Source organism: Euleptes europaea, chromosome 5 (assembly GCF_029931775.1).
Source record: "Euleptes europaea isolate rEulEur1 chromosome 5, rEulEur1.hap1, whole genome shotgun sequence".
Classification (NCBI taxonomy): Eukaryota; Metazoa; Chordata; class Lepidosauria; order Squamata; family Sphaerodactylidae; genus Euleptes; species Euleptes europaea.
In genome coordinates, this window is record NC_079316.1 from 63,489,389 (window position 1) to 63,515,427 (window position 26,039).

The 26,039-nt window shown below is 44.0% G+C and overlaps 1 protein-coding gene across 1 annotated transcript in view; it reads left to right on the forward strand.

Moving 5' to 3' along the window:
* The window catches only part of ATRNL1 (attractin like 1), a 645,181-nt gene that overhangs the window by 442,700 nt on the left and 176,442 nt on the right, over positions 1 to 26,039 (forward strand). The window contains exon 27 of the mRNA XM_056850671.1: positions 8,356 to 8,463. Within this exon, the coding sequence (XP_056706649.1) occupies positions 8,356 to 8,463 (108 nt within the window). The remainder of the gene's footprint in view (positions 1 to 8,355; positions 8,464 to 26,039) is intronic.

A 26,039-nucleotide genomic window follows, 5' to 3' on the forward strand; every position in this document is an offset into this window, starting at 1 on the left:
GTATAAAGCCAAGACTCAAAGTACATGACGCTCTTCTCATATCTCCCCTGTGGCAAACTGGTGTTAGCGCACACCTTGGAGAATCTTTGCTCCATCCAACCTCCCTGGTCAGACAGTACAAAAAACAACAACCCAAAAACAGAGAAAGGGCCAGTCTGCAGAGTATGGTAGATATACCATTTTGTAATTTCTAAACATTTATATGTTCTCTTTCCAAGTAAAATGGCAAAAATGTATTTTGCTTTATGATCAGTGTGGGCTGGGATAACTTTGAACTAGTTTGTCTAGCAGCTGCTCACATATTTTCTGTGCACATGAAAAACTGATCCACTTGCAAGCTATTTAATCAGCTAACTTAATTTAAAGAGATTTGTAACACCAATAGTTACAACAATAGATCCAAAGCAGGAGGCAGAATTGTTTTGTACACATTAAAAGTAGTTAAGGAAATGGTCAGGGCTGGGCATAATTCATTTAAGTCTGAGGATGAACATTTAATGTATGTAAAGGGAATTAATTAATGCTTTTAAATTAGTATTTGGGATATAAATGGGTAGACAGTTACCACTATTCAGACTGTAAATATATAAGCAGCATGGTCATATGTAATGGTGACAATGTGTGGAGTCTAAAGGCTGTGTTGCATAGAATGACTTTCTTACATGGGTTATCATTTCCATGCAGGGAAAAAAGTGTGTGCTTCACTGCATGTGAAATATACATATCCTTGGCCCAAATATACAGTGAAATAGACATGTGTACATCATATGTGATGATATACTTGTGAGTTTATACCTTTTTTCGCGTGTAGGAAGATCATCACATGACAAATGGTTTGTTTTGGTCTCTTTAAAATGTCAGCACTATTGGTTTAGCTGATATATTACTTTTTCTTTGTACACTGGTGGTGTTAAACCTCTGGATGATTGACAGGCTTCTGGAGACAGATTTCAGAAAGGAGGTGGGGGAGAGAAGGTAACGTGGATCTTCACCTATGCAGAAGGGTTTTAGAGAAAGTATGGAAAGGTGGAGCTCTGTATAATTCACTTTCTCAAGAGAATATTTTGCAAAGTTGTGCTGTTATAGCCTCATATATATTTAATCTACTGAAAGTTACCAAATGTGCAAAGTACAGGTAAGGTCACATTACTTTACTAGGGAAAATGAGTAAATAGAATCCAAATAGAATCCATTGCCATAGAACATCCTTCTAGCAGCTGTGTGTCAGGACTCATTCTCTGTTGGCTTTTTTGAAAGGCCTATGAGACCTGATTGCGGCCCCAGCCCTTTGGGGGAACGGAACAGGGGGAAAGGGGGGCCACGGCCATCCCAGGGGCTGCCCCTCCCTGGAGACGGAAAGGCGTGATGTTACCAAGAATGACTAGTACTCGATAGCTGGAGTAAAAAGGCCACAACTTTATTGATTACAGCATTAGGCATTGGCAAGCATGGAGGGCGGGATCCAGGGATCAGCTGACCCGTCTGCCAGCTGATCACACCCTGTGCCCAACCCGCCTGCTGGGCGCAGCCTGAGATGGCAGTATGCTGGGACCCACGTGGGCGGCAGCCAACCATGTGGTCCACTGCCACTTGGGAGGAGGCCAAACCGCAGCCCCGGAGCCAGGCTTAACCATTTCTGGCCTCCCCCCAAAACCCCTTATTAGGGTCCCCAGAATGGGAAGCGGGGCACACAGGCCATCTTTCCCCAAACTGGATCCGGCCCCATGCCCTAACCGGCAACCATTAGTTGTGACAGATAACAGCTAAAACCCCATGCACAAGGGGAGGGTGGGCGAGACAAGTGGCGTGGAGGGGGAACGAATGGCCGCAGTCAGGGGAGGGGCCGCTTTTTATCCCCCTTCCTGGCACGCCGGCCGGAGTGGGCCCTATTGGGCCAGGGTGGGCCCCGTGACCCCCAGCAGAGCCCGCCGAAATCTTGTAAAGGGGGCGGGCCGCTGCAGGGGCAGATGGGAGCTGGCGGCCGCCATAGTCCTTCCCGGCCACCGCACGTAGGACCCGTGAACAGCCCAGTGGATTGGCAGGCTTTTGCCCACCCCCACTGGGCAATTGGCAAGCCTATACCTCAATAAATGCTATTCTAGGGCTCTTTAACTTGCCTTTTCAATGAGTAGAATAAGACCTATTTTAAAGGTGTTTGTGAATCTGTTCATTTGAATCTCTAGTAGAAAAATAAAATGCTAAAGAGCTGTTTTAAGGACCTGTCTTTCATCTGCAAAATGGGAAATAGGATGTGTATGATCAAATCAGGCATTCATCATGTCAAAAATTGTTATTTTTGGAAAGTGTTCTAAAATTACATATCATTGTGTCTAGAGAAGTAAGAACCTGACAGTAGTTTTCTGACACTGTTATAAGCATATTTGCTGTAGTGACAATATTTAATTATACAATTACAAAGATGTACTGTGACAGTAGTAATATGTGTTAATTACTATCTAACAGAGACAGTGTGTAGTTTCTGTAAAATAAAGCAAATCTGTAATCAAGTGTTCTCCCCGTTTATTTGGGATTTACTGAAATCTGAACGACTTTTGAAAGTTCAGTATGACTGCTACTGGTTTGGCAAACTTCCTGTAAAGGCAAATAACATCTCATAGTTTTTGACCCAAATAAGAATGCATCTTTATGTTTAGGATAGCATTTGAAGTTATGTTAAGCTTTTGGTATATCACGAGTGTTCTGCTTGTGGAGTTTTTTCCCTTCCAGCCTAAATTTAGTCATTCCTTGTGACAAATGAGTTATCTGAATACTTCTGCGAATACAGAAACGTCCCAAGACATTTTTGTACTCTTGTATGTGAGAGGTGGCCCAAGACCTCTACAAGATTTTAATGCTTTAGTCCACAATATTTGTCCCTAGAGCCCATGAAAGGGAGCCTGGATAGCGAGATTTACAAGGGGAGCATATTTCTGCACTTTCTTCTTTTTCTTTTATTGTCCAGGGCCATATCTTCTCTTGGATTTACCCAGGCTGCAGCAGGTAGCCATGCCATGACCCTGGCTCCAGCCTTCAGGCTGCCAGCAGCTCCTAGGGCTGCTTCAGTGGCAAGAGGGCTGGCACTGCTAGGCCAGGCAATGCATAGCTCCTATACAGGCCTAAGTAGCCCCTTTAAGGACCTGGAAGAGCTGCCAGCAGTAGCTGCAACTGGGCCAGACCAGCTAAACTGTCAGGCAAATGGGAAACAGGTGTGGAAAGTTAGGGAAGGCTATTGGGCATGCTCATGATTAGGCCTGGTCCATATAAGGGGCTAAACCAGAACAGAGAAGAGGCCTAGGGTTGCCAACCTCCAGGTACTAGCTAGAGATCTCTTGCTATTACAACTGATCTCCAGCTGATAGAGATCAGTTCACCTGGAGAAAATGGCCGCTTTGGCAATTGAACTCTATGGCATTGAAGTCCCTCCCCAAACCCCACCCTCCTCAGGCTCTGCCCCCAAAACCTCCCACCGGTGGCAAAGAGGGACCTGGCAACCCTAAGGAGGCCCCAGGTTCTTCAGTCTGTGAAGGAGAGTTTTGGGATGAGACAAGGACAAACAAGGTCAGTTAATCCTTTCCCTGCATTGTGAGGCCTTTGCTGGCGCAGGGGTTTTTGCTGGAACTGCAGAGGCAGACAGGGAGAACCAAGCAGTTCTGTATCCCTTCTTTTTCAAAAGGCTTCAGGACTGGTAATTATATAGGGGAATGCAAAAAGAGATGGTTAATTCTTGAGAGGTAAAGAGCCAGTGTGGTGTAGTGGTTAAAGTAGAGCTAGGAAAAGCTGGGTTCAAATCTCCACTTGCCATCAAACTTATTGGGTCACCTTGGGCCAGTCATTCTTTTTCATCCTAAACTGCATCATGGAGCAGAGGCAGATTAAAAATACACCACTTTTAAGTGCTCATGACCTTCCCAAGCAAGATCCAGGAGTTAGTTATAAAAACAAAGCATCAAGCTCTAGGGAGGAAATAGCTTCAGTTGTTTAATAATATCCTAATATTGAAGCACAGTTAATGTTTGGAGATACATTCTGTGCTTTTCACACTCTTTATGACAGCAGTCTTACTGAAGCCACTGGGAGTATTTAAGTTGTATAGCAATGGCATAGTCAAGTATAGGTGTATAATTTTGCACTGATATCTGAAATCAGGTTATTTGAGCGAATACTTCAATAAAGGGTGAAATCTGTTTCTTATGGAGTCATATGAGTTTGCTTGAATCATTCTCGAGTACACTTCTTCATTGTTATATTTGAGAATAAATTTGAATAATGTCCAGTAACATTTCATTGTGAGTGAAATGTGAATCATGTCCAGTAATATTGTGAGTAATTTTAGATTTCAAAGACATCTTTAATGAGCTCATGCAACTGCTTTTGAGCCAAGAAATACCACTCAGCATTTCTGGCAATACAGTGGGTCATTATAGCATGGTAATTTTCATATTATGGTAAATTCACAATGTGCTTTCTTATCCTTCATTTGTCGCAAGTAAATTTTGGCAGCTGGCCTGGCAATCCCCTAGGAGTTTTTGGTGGGGCCAGGTGTTGAGTGATGCCATACCATTACTTCCAGCTGCATAGCCAAAAGTAATGTTATGCTGTTGCCGTGATGCTCTAGCAGTGCTCTATAGATTTAGGGGATGGGGCTAGGTATCACAGTGGTGAATTATGCCACTTCTGGTAATATTCCATTTGCAGTGATCAGATCTACGCTGACTGCCAGCTCCCCCCTCCATGTGGAGTTGGGAGCTGGCAAGCAGCAGGGATCTAAACCCTGCAGCGATCAGATCCATGCTGCTGCCTGCTGATTCCCCCTTGTTCAATTAGGTCAGAGCCGGCAAGCAGTGCAGATCTGAACTCCCCCAGCAGTGCATAACTTAATGCTGGGCTCCATAAAGCCCAGTGTTCAGCTCTGCTCTGTGTATTTTTTGGGTTTAATAAACCCACAATTTTTTAGATTTTTTTGAAGAAGTCAAATCTATTATATTTGGTTTTTTGGGATTTTTTTGAAAATGTCAGGGTTTATTAAACCCAAACCTGAAAAATACTTGGGGGGAAAGCTGCAAAGCCCTACATAGAATGATTCTCATCATGCCTCTGAGTTCATTAAAATCTGTCCCACTAAAATCTAACATACACTCACGGCTACGAACATCTTTGCTCCTCCACTGCAAAAGAAATTCTACTAGGACATTGTCACTTCCCCCTAGGGTCCCCACCACCTTCATCTCATCTACTAATTCTTGCCTGATGGCTAATATTAAGTTGATTGTGGCCAAGCCTCTCGTTGCTTCCTCCATAGGGTTGCCAGGTCCCTCTTCGCCACCGGCGGGAGATTTTTTGGGCGCAGCCTGAGGAGGGCGGGGTTTGGGGAGGGGACTTCAATGCCATAGAGTTCAATTGCCAAAGCGGCCATTTTTCTCCAGGTGATCTGATCTCTATCAGCTGGAGATCAGTTGAGTTAGCAGGAGATCTCCTGCTACTACCTGGCAGTTGGCAACCCTATTTTCCTCCATCATTTGAAAAAGGAAGTTGTCCGCTAGGCAGTTCAGGAAGTTGTGTGACTGTGGACGCTTTGCAGAGTTTGATGATATTCTTTATTATCTCAAAAGGAAGTTTCAATGATTGAATGTCAGGGTGCTGCCATGTTTTCACTGAAAGGGCCATATCCTTTAAAGTATTCGCGCAATTGATCTAGAATGTAAAAGGGAAAAATGCACTCGTATGAAGAGATTTGGTTCCTTCTCGGTACCATGACTTCCAACTCATTTGAAGAAACTAGCAATGGAACAATTAATTTTTATTTAATTATTTGTCATTGCTTTCATTAGTTGCGCAGATTTAGAGTAGTAAGTTTTTTATTATAGTGCCCATCACTTTTATTCATTGCACTGTTACAGGCTAAGGGAAACAATAAAGATTAGCTTGAACGGGTTGATTGTGGCTCACTGTACATTGCTGTCACACAGTGGGCTTTCTAAGTAACCTGAGCATAAGAGAGAGCTTCAGATTCCTCAGTTATGCTGGCACCAGCTTTCTAATGCACAGACATTCTTCATGTTTAAGTAATCACAGAAGGGGCTGCATGTAAGCTTCAGACACTGTCTCTAGTAGCTCTGTCTGGCTTCAGTAAAAATGCATGGGAAATCTGAAGGCTGAAAGGATTTGTGCTTGGTGCAGATTCATTCCATTCATTCCTTTATCAGTGAGAAGTTCAATTAAGAATTTCTTGTTATCATGTCCTCATATGTGTTCCTTATTTAGAGAAATGCTGGGGGGGGAGGGAGTAGAGACAGAAAGTTGAGAGTATGAGAGCCAATGTGAGAATGAATACGCATGCATGTGCCTGGATGGGGGTGGGGGATAGCCGCATGGTGTAGCTCCATAATTGTTTCTACTTTTTCCTCTTGTTTGATGCAGTCTTTCCTAAACTTGGTATGATATGATCTTTTTGAAAGATTGCAGTTAAAGCACCTTTGAACACTGTATGGATGGGAAGGGGAACATTTTTTTTTTACGTCTCACCCACACTGGTACCACTGTCCTCTGCCTCCTCCTGCAGCTTTCATTTCCCCTGCTCCACTTGAGGGCTGTTTTGGGCTTTAAAAAACCCAGCAACTGCTCGATTGCTATATATAGCACAATGATGTTATAACAATCTATCACCATTATCGGCCCCTCTGACTTCACAGCTTTTATGTTTTCAGTCTCTAGACCTCTGCATTGCAAAGATCCCCTTACATATCCACAATGAGAGACTTACTTTTTTTACAATGAAAGTTGGGAAATCAGAGGACATAGTAGCTCAAGGAAATAGATGGTTACAAGCAGTGGATCTGTAAGAACTTGTAGGGGCACCTCATTTTCCTCCCCACACTATTTCTTTTTTCCCTTCAGTGAGATCCCTGTAGGCTCTTCCCTTTTCCTGCTTTCTTCTTTCCTTCTCACCTACCAGCCAACCAACTTTTATCTGTCTTTGATTTTCCCTTGTTTTCTCCCCCTGGCAGCCTCTACCTGGGATAGGATTGCCAACCTCCAGGTTGTAGCTGGAGATCTCTGGCTACTACAACTGATCTCCAGCCAATAGAGATCAGTTCACCTGGAGAAAATGGCTGCTTTGGAAATTGGACTCTATGGCATTGAAGTCCCTCCCCTCCCTAAACTCTGCCCTTCTCAGGCTCTGCCCCCAAAACCTCCCACCGGTGGCAAAGAGGGACCTGGCAACCCTAACCTGGGAAAAGTCTGACCCAGTTGCATGGTGGAAGCCTGGCCAAGTTGCATGGTGCTGGCCGGGCTGGGCCCAGTTGCATGGTGGAGAACCTGCAAAGGAAGCCCCTTTCTTGCCCTTGTATCACCTCCCCACACTATTTCTGTCTTCTTGGCAGTCCCCATATCCTCCACTCTATCCTTACTACCCACCTACCTTTTATGTGCCCCCATCTCACCTATAATTATTATTTACTTCACCTTTCTGCTCAAGAGGGACCCAAAGCAGCTTGTATCATTCTCCTCCACTGTATCCTCACAACAGCCATGAAGTAGGTTGGGCTGAGAGTGTGCTATAGTGATCTAGCAATAGCCAATTTTTAAGAAGCGCTCTCATTGCAGGGAGAGAAATGGTGGCCGGGGGTTGGGGGTGCAGCAGCAAGAGAAGTGCAATGAAAATTACTGTGTGGATGCTTGGTTGCTGCTTTGAAGGGAGACTTGTCATTGTGACAGCAGATTTACATAAACGTAGAATTGTTAACAATGAGGTACGATAGTTTAGAGATGACCCACATACCGGTAATCCCATAGTAGTGTTCAGAAGTGGTAACATCTAAGATATCTATGGTGCAGATTTATCATGTTTGCAAAAACGAATCTGAAATAATGAAATCTGGGGTGAAGAAGTAGAAGACTGAGAGAAAGTGACACTCCTTGTGCAAGGTTAATTGTGAACTATATTTAAATAACTTATTAACTGAAGCTCAGTTGGGGTTGCTATGAAACCCATCAGTCTTTAAGAAGAAGGAGCTGGCAAAGTAAAGCTGTTACCTCTGTTAACCAATGGAACCTTGACAATAAGGTAGCCCCATGCTTGCTCATCGACTTCCTTTTGGTTGCTTGCTGTGTGCTGAATAGCCAGTAAGATGAACCCACACAGTTTCTTGGTTGGATGACTCCCCCTACCCCCAGTGGATACTGCATTGCTCCTCATATGTTAACATAATTTGACACTTTGACCTTGAAACTCCTCTTTGATGTCATTTAGGCACTGCATCCATTATCATCCGAGTAACTGTTAAGTAAAGGAAGAGACGAAGTGTTATGTTGTAAGACAGTATGCTAAAGCATTATTTTCCCCCCTTCCATCAGCAACTTATGCGGGAACGACAGCAGATGGCCAGCCGTCCCTTTGCTTCCGTGGATGTGGCGCTGGAAGTAGGAGCTGAACAAACAGATTTTCTACGAGGGCCGTTAGAGGTAGGAACTGTGGGGCTGATGAGGGACCATTGCAATTTGCATATTTACATTACAAGTCTTGGCTGCATCTGCTTCTGAAACCAAGAAGAATCTGATTACTTGGAGTTGACAAGTCGCTGCTACATATGTTATGCCGTTTCTGAGGCTCAGCGTTTCAGCTGTATGACATGAGCTGTAACAAAAGCCACTAGAGAATCTATTAGCTTAGACTGGAGTGACAATCTGCTCACCTGGCAGCCCTTTCTTAGCAGATAAGAGCCAAAGGAGTTTAAGATGCATGTATTATACAAGCCTCTTGTATTTAGACCTCTGAGTGCGCAGTACCCCCTAGGTAACAGTTCACATCTATCTTAATTAACTGAGATTGCTCTTTAAAATGAGCTTTGCATTGCATTTCATTATTATGGGTTTATTTGTGAGGTTTGGAGAGTACCGTAGATGGAGTATGTTGTCATTTGTGACTAATGGCTACATTATGACAATTTTATTGTAAAGGCAGCACTCTGAAAGAGAAATTATAATATGCAAAGCAATGTAATAATGCATTGGAATAGAGTAATAATGCATGAAATAGATTCTGGAAAGAGTCACCTAAAAGTTAAAAAACATTGCAAATTGATGGTGGCTAATCTAACTAGGGCTGGTATTTGACTCTCTCATATTCGTGTTGCTTTACCTTTGTTTACAATATTTTGCCGTTGAACATTAATGCACCTTTTTGAAAAATTCTCTAAAGTTCTAAGTTCTCTTTCTTTTTTTGCTTTTCTTGGAACTTTTCTTTGATATTCTCAAAATGCTCTTTCTAGGGAAATAACTGGGGACTTTTCCAGATGCTATCATTCTTGGATTGATCTTTTCAGTGTACACATATAAAGCACTGGCCCTTATAGAGATTGGGTGGTCTGTCCATGCCTCCGTCCATGTCTATGCACATTGTTCAGCATGCCAGAAAAGATCTGCCACACAAATGCTCCTCTCTCTGCCCCGCCCCAGAGGTGAGGTGGGTGGCAGCCAGAGACAGGGCTGTTTCAGTAGTGCCACTTTGCTTATGGAATTTCCTTCCTCTTGAGGTTTGCTTGACGCCCACGTTTCTCTCTTTTAGGTACCAGGCCCAAACATTTCTGTCCACCCAGGCTTTCAATTAAGGGATTGTATGTTTAATACTATTTTAGTCTGGAAACTGTTATTTTAAGCTGTCAGTGGTCTGTTCATATGATTTATGTTTTGGGCTGAGTTTTTAACACTAGATTTTTATATTTTTAATGTTCTGTTTTTATTATTTTGTCTTTCGGAATCTGTATTGGAGAGCCAGCATGATGTAGTGGTTAAGGCGTTGGACTAGGATCTGGGAAACGCAGATTCAGATCCCCACTCTGCCATGGAAACTTGCTGGGTGACCTTGGGCCAGTCACATACTCTTGGCCGTGACCCTGGCAAATATTTGGATGGGAGACCTCCAAGGAATACCAGGGGCATGACGTGGAGACAGGCAATGGCAAACCACCTCTGAACATCTCTTGCCTTGAAAACCCCACCAGGGGTCGTCATAAGTCAAATGTGACTTGATGGCAAAACCTACAAGCGGTCTTGGGTAGGTTCCTGGAGAGGTGGCATAAAAATGTTCTAAATGAATAAACATCCCTATTCAGCTGTCTGTCTTGGACCAGTAACTAGAGGAGCGAGATTGCTTTTTCTTAGCAACGGTATTGCAGTTTAAACCCTGGAGAAGTACAAATTCCCAGAAAGAGCGGTACTTTTGAGGAAAGGCTTTTGGATCCCCTGCAACAAATTAATCCCAACTGCATATTTATTGTATTATAAATGAATGGCTGGCATAGGTTTCGGAGCTTGGTCTGGTGCATAATACAGCAGCCAAAGTATGGATTTGGTTGGTGCCTGGGTGGGAGGCCCCTGGAAACACTATAAGGGCTGCATTAAGTTCCAAGAAAGAAAGGCACTGTATAAATGTAATAAGTAAAATATCCTCTGATACTGTGTAGGGCAGATCCAAATGCTAAGCACTTACCTAATTACTTTTTAGGTCCTCATAAATAGGGGCTAATAATATTTTTTTGCTGATATAATTTGATCGGGTCGGATGCAAAGCGTTTTCTGTCAAAAACCCTCTGTGCAAAGACATGGCCAACAAAGATGTGGCAGCTGTCAGTGCCCCCCATTATCTTCTGCTGTGCTGTTGCCTATCAGAGAAACAAAGGGAGGTACCAAGCAGTTCAAACTGAAGGCCCCACGGCTACATACAGAACTTCATTGATATTGTGAAGGTTCACTAATTTATCTAGAGTCTGTGCAATATTGTTGTTTTGTCTTTGGGTGGGAAAGGACTGAGTGGGTGGTGGGGCCTGGTTTGTTTACGTACAGCTTATTTAATTAAACTTCAGAAGTAAACATCAAAAGTTAATTGCTGTCATTTTCTATGACATGTTTTCTTCAGACACTAATGGATGTGGAAACTGAAATATTTTAATTATATTTTAGAAGTTTTATTAGGGTTCCCCCCTTCTCCTGTAAGCATGTTCTAGTAATTGTTTTAGTGCTCTCTGTTTGAGTATCTTCTGCCTAGCCTGATTAACATATACGTGGGCTGGATACCATTCAAGTTTTTCCACTAGAGTAAAATGTGTAACAGTAAGGTACATTTCACTGAATATTACAGCAATGTGGTACAATGTATTGATTGGCTTGTGATGTCTTATGGCATAGAGTTCAGTACAAAGAAAGGGCTTTTGGTATTCTTCAGAATGGAAGGTCTGCTTCGTACATATACAAGTAGAGTTGCCAACTCCAGTTTGGGAAATTCCTGGAGACTGGGGGTGGGGAGGATGTTTAGGGAGATTTGGGAGGGCAGGTTTAGGGAGGGGGGGACCTCAGTAGGTAGGGTTGCCAACCTCCAGTTACTCCTGCTATTACTATAACTTCCAGATCTCCTGCTATTACTAGGGTTGCCAGCCTCCAGGTACTAGCTGGAGATCTCCCGCTATTACAACTGATCTCCAGCCAATAGAGATCAGTTTCCCTGGAGAAAATGGCTGCTTTGGCAATTGGACTCTATGGCATTGAAGTCCCTCCCCTCCCAAAACCCCGCCCTCTTCAGATTCCGCCCCCAAAACATCCCTCCAGTAGCGAAGAGGGACCTGGCAACCTATCAGTAGGGTATACTGCCACAGAGTCCACCCTCCAACCACTTTGTCCAGGGGAACTGATCTCTGTACACTGGAGATCACTTGTGGTTCCAGGAGATCTTCAGACCCCACCTGGAGGTTGGCCACCCTATATAAAAGCAAGGTAATAAAAATTACATCTGCCTTGAATTGCCACAGTTCTCTTTTAGCCCTGTAGGTAAATAGAGGCCCAAAGAGGGTTTCAGTCAAAAGGCTACATTGAAAGTAGGTTTATTTGCAGGCTGTCCTGCTTTTATGTTCCATTTTATTGTCATTCTGTTATGGTGAGATTTATTAGAAACACTCAAACAGTTCTCCCAGAAACACGCCATTCTTTGTAATGGGATTTTCACTGACCTGTCCTAAGTATGTTCATTTTGACAACAGCAAACCTGCATCAAGGCAACTTGTGTATGCACGTAATAGGTATGTCACAGTGCTGGACTATATTTTGAATGAGCAACAAATGTTTTATTCCTTCTTAATGGGTGATACTTGTACCGTATTTTCCGGCGTATAAGACGACTTTTTAACCCAGGAAAATCTCCTCAAAAGTCGGGGGCCGTCTTATACGCCGGGTATATAAGGGCGGGTGCTGAATTCCGAGCCAGACTGGAGAATGTCCATGTCCGCCGGAGGAGGGAGGGGAGGCGAGCCCGGCGAGGGCGGTCGCTGGGAGTCGGAGCCAGGTGCGCCGGGGCGCACGGAGGGAAGCGCTCGGCAGCGCTCCGACGGCAGTGCAAGGCAGGCAGGCGGCTGGCTGGCCGGGGCTGGGGCGGCCGCTCTCCCCGCGTCCTTGGGGTCGCAACTGCAGCCGCGCCATGCTCCAGCCTGGCGATCAGCAGACCGTCCCCTGCCACTAAGCCACTTTGAATGGCGAAGAGGGGCGTTCTGCTTTCTCTCCCTCTCCTCCATTTGCCACGTGCAAGATCCCAAGAGCGGGGGGGGGGGAAGGGGCCGTTAAGCCACGAAGCGCCTCTCCTGAAGGCTCCAGAACTTTTTTAACGGGGCCAGTTCACTGCCCCTCAAACACTGTTGGGGGCCGGACTATAGTTTGAAAAAAATATGAACAAATTCCCCGCGTGTGCGGGAGAGGAGGAGGAGGAAGCGGCGCAAGGGGGCTCTCCTGAAAAGCATCCTCCTCCCGAGCCCAGACCTTCCCCCTTCGCTCTGCGGCAGACGCAGCCTCGCCCCTGCCCCAGCCTCCCTTGCCCTCTCCACACGCACGCACAGAGGCGAGTTAATGGGGAATAAAGAGGCTGGAGTCTGCGGCAAGTGCCTGTGCCTTACAAATGTAGTGGTTAAGAGTGGCGGTTTGGAGCAGGGACTCTGATCTAGAGAACCGGGTTTGATTCCCCACTCCTCCACGTGAGAAGCGGAGGTTGGTTTCCCCACCCCTACACACGGAGCCAGCTGGCTGACCTTGGGCAAGTTACAGCTCTGTTAGAGCTCTCTCAGCCCCACCTGCCTCACAGAGCGTCTGTTGTGGGAGGGTATGGGAAGGGGATTGTAAGGCAATTTGAGTCTCCCTTTAGTGGTAGAGAAAGTCGGCATGTAAAAACCAAGGCCACTTATGCACGGGAGGTTTTGCCTTGGATTTGCCGCTCTCCAGATGCACATTTTCCCCATCTGAATTCTCCAAACTCTGCCGGGGGTGGGGGAGCTTACTTTTGAGTTCTGAGAATTCGGATGGGGAAAATGTGCATCTGGAGAGCGGCAAATCCAAGGCAAAACCTCCCATGCATCAATGGCCACAAGTCTTTTTCTATTTCTCCCTGGAGATATGCCCAGCACCCCCCCCAAGGGGCCCTTACAATTACCTCCAGGCCACAAGGATACCCCCGGGAGGAGAGAGAGCCCCGAGCCGTGAGAACGCTGCCCGACTGCAGCCAAAACAGGAATGCCAGGGCCATGTTGGGCTGCATCGTGGAGGGCCCCGAAGGACCAGGCGCCTCTGCATGGAGCTCGAGGAGGCCAGGCCCAGCCACAAAGCTAGGCAATGGGAGAAGTCTCCCGGTGGGGCGTGCTGCGGAAGAGAAGGGGGTGACCGGGCCCAGGAAAGGGGATTTCGGGCCTGGGAGGGAGAGGGCGAAGGGGGTGACTGGGCAGTGCGCGAGGCGGCAAGACATCTCGTGCGCCCAGGAAAGGGGGTTTTGGGCCGGGGAGGGTGGGAGGGAGAGGGCGAAGGAGGCGACTGGGTGGCATGCGAGGCGGCAAGATGCCTCGCTCGCCCAGAAAAGGGGGTTTGGGGCTGGAGAGGAAGCAGGGAAGGGGGCGACTGGGGCGGGAGGGAGGCTTCTGGCTGGGCGCACGCGGCCAGGAAGCCCAGAAAAGCTCTGGGGAGGGGGGCAAGGGGGGACTGGCTTTTTTGGTTCCCGGGCTGGAAAAAAGCCCTTTGAGGACCCCTGCTCCAGAAGCTAGGGAGGAAAAGGAAGGAGAATCCCCCCTACCCGCATGGGCGCCGCAGGAACCCCCCTCCTCCGTCCCCATGACGGCCGTTGCGCCTGCCTTTGTGCCTCTCCCCCCCCATCCCGGTCCAAGCAGCCGCGCGGGGAGAGCCCTTCCCGTCCCCTCCCACCCCCCGTCCTTCCGGGGAGGGGGAAGCGGAGCAGGAGGTTATTTTTAATTTTTATTTGGAGTGTGTTGGAAGAGGGGTAGTCTTATACGGCGAGTATATCCCAAACTCTATATTTTAACTGGAAAAGTTGGGAGTCGTCTTATACGCCCAGTCGTCTTATACGCCGGAAAATACGGTATTTGCAATCATTTGCTAATGAAGTAAACTCTCCCTTTATAAGGAGAGCATACTTGCAAGTTTCTTTCACTACAGCCCCTTTCCCCAGCCTTCAGTGGTATTATATCTGATTCAAGGGAGATGTGGATCATGTATGAAGTGTGTACTTTTGTTTTATTGACACTGTAACAACTCATACGCTTACAGTGACTTCATATTGGCCCATGGGGAACTGTGGGCAAAATGTAACATCAGATTAACTATTGCCCATGGTGCTGTAGGCCTAATGCTTGGATTGTTAATTAAAAATATTGCACATTGATAGTTCCTCTCACCTACATGTTGTCATGAGTTTTCTTGGTGCAGATATTTTATTTTTATGATAATCTGTTTCAGAGCATATACCTGTGGGGTTTGCAATATACACTTGTTATTCGCTTTTTGGTTACTGTTTTTACCATGATGACTGTACATGAATTCTGTGAGTATTCTAGAGAGTGTGTGTAAGCTGAGATTCTGGTGAAAAGTTTGCAAAAAATATTAAAATAAAACATAGGCTTAGATAAATAGATAAATAATTTCACTTGCTTAATACAATCTAGGTACCTTAGGTATTTAAAAGGAGCTGTTTTCATAAAATGGGGCAGGACCTGCTAAGTAGCATGCAGTAGGCGGAAAGAGCATTCAGCAGTGAATAACAGGGATGGAAAATGTTAAGCGTTTATATAGTTGAACTATAACTGTTATTGTAACCATAATATTGTAAATGTTTAAACCAGATTGACAGAATCACAACCAGGCCTCACTCCTTTCTGCACTTGCCATGTTTCCTGCTCTAGAAAGGCAGCTAGCAAATGTTGCAATAACCTGCGTTACTAGTGTGTGCTGTGAGCTCCATAGTATCTCATTTGCTGGCACTGATGCAGTGACTTTGATCACCTGTTGTAATTTTATAGGCCCCTGCAGAGTGACCTCATACCTGCATGGAGGGCAGATCATATGGATTCTGATCTGTCTGCTACGTAAACATAACATAAACCATAACCAATAGCACTGGATCAACCATTCGAGCCTGAAACATCCTGATGATTAGAGAGACTTACTGTCAATCGTCCATGCACAAGACTGACACTGGCACATGTACAGATGTTGATTTTTTTCAACAAAAATCAGTGACAAAGCTGATTTTAAGCAATAACATTTTGCTAGTTTAAATGTTTACTTTTAAAATTAATTTTATATCCTTTTAGCTGTCATGCATTTTGGGGAGCTCAGTGAGTAACTGAGGGAACAGGAATATTGTGATTAAAGGGTATACAAGTGGGACCCCACAACACTTGGCAACAGGTCCCACACTTCCTCCCTCACCCTTCTCCAGTGCCACAGTCTCAGGAGCCGGGGGCAGCAACAGCTCCCACTCCTCTTCCCCTGCTCGACTCCCATGCCTCCTTCAAAGTTGCACCCTCAGCTGCTGAAACAGGTGGAGCTGCGACTTATGCTGCATCTCCTCTGCCCTCCTCCTCCTCATGTGCCCAGCTGCCTCAGGAGAACAGTTGTCTGCAGTTGCAGTTTTAGCTTCAAGATTTTTCTGCAAACCTGGGTATCCCCTAGGGTCATGCTGCAATATTTTTTGAAGTTCTACTACTCTTCCAGCACAACAGGACATTATTAAGCAATACAAGATGTTCTGATAAGCTTTTACAGCAACATTGCCTTTTGTTTATTTCTGTGCTATGTTAAGTAGATACAAAAGCTGAAACCTTTATCTTCTTCACTGGAGCATGGAATTTCATTTGCAAAGGTCCTCTGTTGGCACCTTGAGTCGTTCCCAGACAAAAGCAGTTAACTGCTTCTGACCCAGTTGTTCAACACTGGGCAGAAACTCTTGTATCACCTTTGTAGCTATAGCTGTTGTTGCAGTGGTATGGAGAGTTGTAATGGAAGAGGCTGGGGGCAGTGAAGTGAGTATTTCCAAAAACTGGAGCATTTTATATTAATCACAGTGACTTCACTGTTTTCTTGCAAGAGTCCACTCATTTGGTTATGATGTCCAAATGAAATTGTTGTCCTTGTTTGGGCCACAATATGGGCCTGCAAAAGAGTGAAAGAATAAAGATGCTGAGTGCCGAATATGTTTGTGTGATTCCTACAATTTCCAAGCATCTGGAAAAGATAACTCCCAGTTTCAGAAGAACAGAACATTTGCAATTTTTCAAAAATGTGTTTCCCCCCCTTTCAGGATGGAGAGGGACCAGGAAAGAAAGCCCATGTGACTCAAGCTTATTTCTACCGCACGCCTGTCTAATGTGGGGTCCAGGGCAGCTGCCCCTCTTGCCCATTTGCTAAGACCACCTCTGTTCCCCATGCTACCCCAGCAACTAAAGTTTTAGTTGATGTGGCTTAGCACCAAGAGTTGCCCCTAACCCAGCTGCTCAAGTTAGGGTTGCCAGCTCTTTTTAGCATCCTTATCTCATCAGTTCATAGTACGCTCTTGCTTGTGTACCATATTTCTGTGTGTATATTTAATGTAGTCTTACGTGTACTCTTACAAATCTCAGTGAGACTTAAGCTTTGTCTTCAGAATTATTCAATTAAATCCATTGGCTAACAGCCCATTCCTGGGATGGTTAGGAGGCGGCCAGAGGCAGCGCTGCCGCGCCGCCTTCACAGCAAGATCCAGCCCCTCCACCAAAGCCAGAATGCTGCCCTTACTTGGGAGCTCCGTGGAACTGCTCCATAGCGTTCCACAGGGCTGCATCACCTTAAAAGGTAACGGCCGCTCCCACCCCCAGAGCTGTGCAGGGAAATATGTCAGAGGAACGCCGGCAGGAGGCTGCGCTGGCGGCCGATATCCCAAGTGCCCATTATCCCAGGTTAAATGGGCATTTGTGCCAGCGTGGGGTCATGCTGGCTCCTGTGGAGCTTTGCCCCCCCCCCCCCCAGGAATGGGCTGTTAGTAAAGTACATTTCAGGAGGCTGAAGTAAGGCTAAGGTCAAGTGTTATCGCATTCAAAGCAGCACCCAAGCTTCAATGCAGCTGCCTCTCATTGTTCCATAAGTGCTGCTAAGAGTTCAGGGTGATTTTCATAGAGTCCAGCACTTGAGTTTTGTGCATTCAGGTAATTGAAGTTTACACTAACAAGCTACGTTCCCATTTTTCCCTTGCCAATAAGGTGGCAGGACTTTTTAACTTGCTATGCAAACAAATGCACTTTTTTTTTGTTGGGCTTTTTTTCTTGTTTAATTTAAATAATTTAATGAGCAATTTTAAAATCTGCAACCCAAGCATACTTGATTATTTTGTACAAAAGGAAAGTGGTATGTGTTGCTTGATCAGCATTATAGTTTCTTTACTCCTCTGATACCACAAGTTCTGCAGAATCAGATTGTATTCTTGAAACCTCTTTCCCACAGGTCATCTCATTGATCTGTTTCGTAGGCCTTCCTTGCTCCCAGGTTCTTTTTTTTATATAAAAGATTGAAGGCTCTGTTAGTTGTCAGATTAATAGAGCACAACTTCACTGCAAGTCACACTCACTTCTGGTGTAAAATATAATTGTGTTACCTGCCATAAAGTCATGGACACAATACACCCAACTATTGCTGTTCTGCACCTCCAATTGAAATAAACAGCTGTAGTGCAGTTAAAATGCTTCATGGGTAATACCGCTGTGTAAGTGGCAAAGAGGATGTTGCTAGTAAAGGCAACAGGTCCAAACTTGTTGGTCTTAAAAAGAGCCACATTTTCTCCTGTGTTAGCAGGCCATTCCAAAATTCTGATCTCAGAAGGTTATTTGGTAAATCCAGCTTTATATTGTGAGAAGCAGGTGGCTCATCTTCCCAGCAGCATAAGAAAGTGAAATGATAGTAGGGTAATTTTCCTTGTTTTAGAACCAGATTTCTACAATAAGTGTGTATTTTAAATAATAAAAATACCATCTACATGAAGGTAGACCTTGCCTTTTTCCAAATTCATGTAAAACAGAGAAGCGAGAACTACCAGTCAGCCTTCCTGTCAAATAACTCCTTCTGGGTTACAAGCATTTATTTATCCCAGCCATACTCATAGGTAGGGTTGCAAAATCTTCTCCATTCAATATATGCTGTCTGTCCCCAGAGACACATTTGCATGGAGAATGTGTGGCATGGCGGCAGCAGCCCATTTTTCATCCTCTGTGATCACAAGAATTGCGTCTGGATAGCTGGAGTCATATTGGCAGATAAAACAGCACATTTTCAACTTCAGCATCTCTCTGAGGATAAGCTTCGAATTAAACAAGTTTAAACAATAAAAACAATTAAAATAACAAGGACCGCTAACAACATCAGCAAAAAATGGAAGAACCTTTGTTACGTCTAGTAATAAAAACCCACTAAAATCAGCGGCAATAAAAACCATCCATAATATTACCCTATATGCAAAAGGAAAGTCCGAAGCTGTTCGACGCATATAATAGGAACATGGAATGTGAGAAGCATGAAGCAGGGTAAGCTTGAAATTGTTAAACAGGAAATGGAACGTATGGACATTTCAGTCCTGGGAGTAAGTGAATTAAAGTGGTCTCGATTAGGACATTTTCAATCAGAAAATTACAAAGTGTTTTATTCAGGGAATGACAAAAAGAGAAGAAATGGAGTTGCTTTAATAGTGAGGCAAGATGTAGCAAAGGCAGTCAGGAGCTATATTGCAAAGTCTGACCGAATAATATCAAACAGTCTTCAGGGAAAGCCTATCAACATAAGCATCATTCAAGTTTATGCCCCAACTACAGATGCTGATGAGGAAGAAATTGAAAGTTTTTATGCCAACGTTCAGGAAGAAATTGATCACATACCTAAACAAGATATGCTGATAATCATAGGTGATTGGAACGCAAAAGTAGGAAACAAAGCAGAATCAAATGTTGTTGGCAGTTTTGGGCTAGGAGCACGGAATGAAGCAGGAGAACGCCTCGTAGAATTCTGTGAAGACAACTATCTGTTCATTGCAAACACATGTTTCAGGCAACCAAATAGACGATTGTATACATGGACATCACCAGACGGCCAGTATAGAAATAAAATAGATTATATAATTGGAAGCAGAAGATGGAGAATCTCTATTCTCTCGGCCAAAACAAGACCAGGAGCCAACTGCGGTACAGATCATGAATTGTTAATATCGAAAATCAAGATAAAGCTTAAGAAAAACACCAAAACATTCATAGCACCAAAATACAATTTAAGCAATATTCCGGAAGAGTTTAAAGACATGTAAGGAACAGATTTGCATTACTGAGTTCAAGTGAATGTAAACCTGAAGAACTATGGGTGGAAACTAGAGATATTATCAAGGAACAATGTGCAAGACTATTCCTGTAGCCAAAAGAAAAGAAAAACCTCGATGGATGACTGAGGAAACTCTTAAAATTGCCAGAGATAGATGAAAAGCAAAAGTAGAAGGTGATAGAAATAGAATCAAAAGTCTAAGTGCAACGTTCCAGCGACTCGCACGTAGAGACAAAGAGACCTATTCTAATAACCAGTGTAAAGAAATAGAAGAGAACAACAAAAAAGGAAGAACAAGAGATCTGTTCCACAAGATCCAAGAAATCAAAGGTAAATTTAAAGCACGGTTAGGCATGCTGAAAGATCAGCATGGAAATACATTAAGTGAACAGGACAAAATAAAGAAAAGGTGGGAACAATACACTGAAGAACTATACAGAAGAGATGAAAGGATACAAGATTCTTTCCAAGAAGAATCTTTTGAAGAAGAACCTACAGTTTTAGAAAGTGAAGTGAAAGCTGCATTGAGAGCAATCGGGAGAAACAAATCACCAGGAGCAGATGGGATATCAATAGAGCTATTCCAAGCCACAGAAACAGAGTCCATCAAAATCTTGAGAAGAATATGCCAACAGATATGGAAAACAAAACAATGGCCCACAGACTGGAAACGATCCATTTACATTCCAATTCACAAGAAAGGAGACATCAAAGATTACAGCAACTATCGGACCATCGCATTAATTTCTCATGCAAGTAAAGTGATGCTCAAAATCTTACAGCAAAGGCTGTTACCATGTATGGAACAAGAAATGCCTGATGTTCAAGCTGGTTTCAGAAAAGGAAGAGGCACTAGAGATCTTATTGCAAATATACGCTGGTTACTGGAGCATATGAGAGAATTTCAGAAGAAAATCAGCTTGTGTTTCATAGATTACAGCAAAGCTTTTGACTGTGTGGATCATGAAAAGCTATGGCTGGTTTTAAAGGAAATGGGTGTGCCACTACATCTGATTGTTTTAATGCGCAACCTGTACTCTGGACAAGAGGCCACAGTTAAAACAGAATATGGAGAAACGGAATGGTTTCCAATTGGCAAAGGTGTCAGACAAGGATGTATTTTATCTTCCTAGCTCTTCAATCTACATATAATTAGGAAAGCTGGATTAGATTTAGATGAAGGTGGAGTGAAAATTGGAGGGAGGAACATATTTGAGATATGCTGATGACACTACATTACTGGCAGAAAATAGTGAAGATTTGAAACGACTACTGCTGAAAGTAAAAAGAGAAAGTGCCAAAGCAGGACTACAGCTGAACATCAAGAAAACAAAAGTAATGACTACAGGAGAATTACACAACTTTAAGGTTGACAATGAGAAATTGAAATTGTTGAAGACTTTCTATTCCTTGGATCCACCATCAACCAAAAGGGAGACTGTAGCCAAGAAATCAGAAGGAGATTGAGACTGGGAAGGGCAGCCATGAAGGAGCTAGAAAATATTTTAAAGTGTACGGATGTGTCACTGGCCACCAAGACTAGATTAATTCATGCCATCGTATTCCCTATTACTATGTATGGGTGTGCAAGCTGGACAGTGAAGAAAGCTGATAGGAAGAAAATAGATTCCTTTGAAATGTGGGGTTGGAGGAGAGTGTTATGGATTCCGTAGACTGCCAAAAAAAAAAAAATCAGTGGGTTATAGATCAAATATAGAAGCTAAAATGACTAAACTGAGGCTGTCGTATTTTGGTCACGTCATGAGACGACAAGAGTCACTGTAAAAGACAGTCATCCTAGGAAAAGTTGAGGGCAGCAGGAAAAGAGGAAGACCCAACAAGAGATGGATTGACTCAATAAAGGAAGCCACAGCCCTCTATTTGCAAGACTTGAGCAAGGCTGTCAAAGATAGGACATTTTGGAGGACATTGAATCAGGGTTGCCATGAGTCGGAAGCGACTTAATGGCACTTAACACACACACACACACACACACACACACACACACACACACAGCCTACGGACAAAAGAGGTAGATCACGATGGGTAGCCGTGTTAGTCTGTCACTGTCCAGTAGCACCTTAAAGACTAACAAAATTTCTGGCAGGGTATGAGCTTTTGTGAGCCACAGCATGTTAGTCTTTAAGGTGCTACTGAACTCCTACTCTTTTCTACTACTAGACAAAAGAGGGTAATCTAGGCAAAAAGAAACACAGCACTGATATAATTGAATCAAGGACAAGGGGAAACAAACATATGCATACAGAGGCAAGGCAAGTCCACAGATCAACAAAAAGCCTGTTAAAATAAGTGTTTTGCTTGGCACCTATAACTCGACCATCTTACGACATTCTCCTCCCCCTCCATTTAATCCTGTGAGTTAGGTTAGGTTAAGGGTGAGTGAGTGACTGAACCAAGCTTCCATGACAGAATGGGGGATTTGAAACTGAATCTTGCAGATTGACACACCAACAGCTATGCTACTCTGGGCATTTTTGTAGTGAAAGGATTCTCAAGACTTGCCCAGCAAGGATGGCATGGGGTATTTTGAGCATTCACAAATCCAAAATCCTTATGGAGCACCTCCACAAGGTGACAGCATAATTTGTGTATTTATTTAGGTATGTATAACCCACATAATATTGCATTGTGGTAAAAATTAGGATCTTTCCATGTCATTCTATAACAAGGCTTCTACTGTTGTAGTTATCCCCAAACAGTTGCTAATGACCACACTACTGTTACATTTACTCTTAAGTATCCATCCATTGAAATCCTGTTCTTTCCTTTCTTTGTGATATCATTTCTTGCAGTTCTATTTATTCCTTTCACTACATAGTCTAATACTATTTTTGCTGTGGTCACATAGTCTTGTGCCTTTCTTGCCCCAGGAAATGGAAGGTTGTATCAGCCCATTTTCTGTCATTTCTCTCTTCCTTTCTTCTCCAAATTCAATTCCAAATGGCTTCTCTACCTTTTTGCATCTTCACTGGTTTGCTCTACACTTTGACCTCAAAGCATTCACTATCAACCTCTTCCCTCCCCACCACCTCTTCATTCGGTATGTTTTTCTCTAGCTTGTCATAACTCTGTGTAGCTGGAAATTGCCCTTCCACTCAGGCTGCCTCATTTATCTGGAAAATGTTTTGTCTCTCAGGCTATTGAATCTCTTCATTTGAGATATTGCTTCAAGACCTTTTTTTTTCCTTTAGCTAATGCCAGGTTCTTTCTGAAAAACATTTGTGATACCCGGATGAAGAATGTTATTTTCAGAAAAGGTATTCTGTAGTTCTTTTATTGAGGCATAGGGCTTGCCTCAGAGGAAAACAAAAATTTTGGCTTATCCCTAGCTATGATTTCTTTTCCTCCTGTACATTTAATGTACACAGAAGACAACCTACAAAACTTTTTTTTCCATATAGGGTTGAGAGTTTGACGTTATTTAATTCTGGTTTAACTTATTCTGCAATGATGTTAGCTTTGCAAGTATCAAATGAATGTAAATCTACACCAATATTTTAAAATCGGGCAACACCCTGATTTTAGAACTATATACACACAAAGGCTGAATGACCTCATCCATACTGTGCATGCTTGTCATAAAGTTATGGAATCTTGTTAGTTGTTTAGCTTTTCAGCATCTTACACAGTGGAGAACACATTGAAATTCCTCGCCTAAAATTGAGTCAGAGATAGGAATACCAGCCTCCAGGTGGGACCTGGGGGTTCCCTGGAATTACAGCTCATCTCCAGACTACAGAGATCAGTTCCCCTGGAGAAAATGGATGCTTTGGAGGGTGGAGTCTGTAACATTGTACCCCACTGAGGTCCCTTTCCTCCCCAGGCTCTATCCCCAAATCTCCAGGAGTTTCCCAACTTTGATCTGGCAATAAGGTTGCCAACTCTGGGTTGCGAAACACCTGGAGATTTTAGGGGCGGAGTTTGGGGAGGGCAGGGTTTGGTGAGGGGAGGGACTTCAATGCTATAGAGTTCAATTACCAAAGCGGCCATTTTTCTCCAGGTGATCTGATCTCTATCGGCTGGAGATCAGTTGAATTAGCAGGAGATCTCCTACTACTACCTGGCAGTTGGCAACCCTATCTGGCAACCCTACCCCCCCCCCCAATCATTTGCCACTGGTCAGGGTGACCTAACAATCAGGAATTATAGATTTTGCAAATGTTTTTTTTGCTTCTTCAACACACATTTTTGGTTACCCATAACTCTTTATCACATGAGTGTGCCTTTTTGTTTAATATTTATTCTGCCTCAGAAGCATTCCATGCTTGTCTAGAATTCATGTAAACTTTACAACTTCTGCAATCTTAAGTTATGTTTTCAATCATATATAAAAAGGCCACTTCCGTCAGTCCTATACAAGTGGAACGGACAGTGCACGGAGATTCATACTCTCCCCCAATTCCCAGCTGCATAACAAGTAAACCAGAAATGAACTGAAGGATTTAGGGCTCTGCCCTCATTCTCTGCCTGCTTGCTCTGCATCTAATAATTTAAACTGCTGCTGTTTAAATTATTAAAAGAATTATTAGATTATTATTAAATTATCAAATATATTATTACATTTGCTAAAATTATTATTATATTTACTACATTTATGGAAGTATTCTTAAATTATTAAAAGAATTGGTCCCAACATTTTTTAAGTAGGAGTGGTCAGTCTAGAGCAGGGCTGTCAAACTCATTTGTTGCGAAGACTGCATATAACATAAATGTCACTTGGTCGGGCCAGACCATTTGTACCATAAACATTAATGCCAGGTACCGGAGAACCAACTTTATAGAAAACACAGGCAAAACCAATTAATGATATTTTTTAGTTCAAATACAAACGTGCTTAAAACAATAACATTGTTAAATAAAAGAAAAATAGTGTTATTGTTTTAAGCATGTTTGTATTTTTTCCATCTCCGCCAGGACCAGCAGCTGGTGTCTCACCTCTCTCGTCCAGATCAGGCCATGGTGATCCATGTGACAATCACCTCTAGGCTGGATTACTGTAACTCGCTCTACGTAGGGCTGTCCTTGAGACTGATGCGGCACAAAATGCAGTGGCAAGTCTCCTGTCCGGGACCTCGCCTCGAGAGCATATACAGCCAAGAGAGAAAGAGAGAGAAGGAGGGGGGCGAGAAAGAGGGATAAAGAGAAAGAGAGAAAGATAACCCTTAGCTGGAAACCCTTGAATTTCATCACCAATAATCGCATCCCAGGACCAGGCCCCAGACCAGGGATGCCCAAGCTTGCCTCCCCCCCACCCCCTACTCATTGCCAGGGAGGAGGAGGCCAAGAGGGACCTGCTTCTGCAGCTGCAAGGTGGGAGCAGGGCTGGCGATGCACAGCAGCGTGCAGGACAGCCCTGCCACATGGCCAGATGGATGCTTGACTCAGTGGCATGCACTGGGAGCTGGGGTCTGCGCCAGCTCTGCGAAACTACACCTGGGCAGCCCAGCCACAACTGTTCTTCCTGCTGCTTCACTGTGACTCAGCAACTGCTAGCCTCGGTGCAGCACCATGTGCGGCCTTATTGTGCTGGTGTGCCACATGCTCTATTCAGCCCTGGCAGAGTGCAGGTGGTGTGCACAGTATGGCAGTTCCCCCTGCCACACATAGATGTTGATGGAGAACCACATAACTGGTCAGAGATATTTTTGACAGACAGACATGCTTTGCATCACACACGTTCGACCAATCTTATAATTTGCCAGTGCATCACATAGTAAAGACATCTTATTCATAATCAGTCTGGCATTACACAGCATCAAGATCAAAAAGAAGGCAACCTGAGAAGTCCTTCTAATTTCAGCCCTGATGGTGACATAGGTGTGAAAAAAGCAGCAAGCACCAGACATCTCCCTGCTCTTCTTCTACACATGCCACTCCTCCCAGCACCATACTATCCAAGTCCATGTCCTGGCAGCACTGCCAAAGTTCATAGTCCCCACCAACCAAAGATAAAGAAGTAGAGCTGAATAACAGCCCTCTCTCCAAGGACTAGCCTCTCCCAAACTATTTTCCTAAATCAACTTCTTAGCATAATACTCTCCCAGCAGAGTCAGAGGTGCTCACTGGAGAGACATGCTAGAGAGTCTAATTCCTCTGGCACTGCTCAAAGGTGCTGCCTTAGCAGCAATGCTACAGTAAGGATGGAAGCTGGCATGATATCCAACCCATTCTGGACAAATGGTATCCCTCCTGCAGTGTACAGGGCAGGATTCAATCCTCCTTCCCACAGTCAGTGTCCCAGGCAAAGTAATCAGGCCCTGAATTGCCCTTCTGATCAAGCAGAGATTGATGTTGTTTCCAGATCAAACTGGAAAAAGGGCTGTATGTTACTCTAGTATTTCTATCTCTGTGCTCATTCCCACATCCAAGTCCTA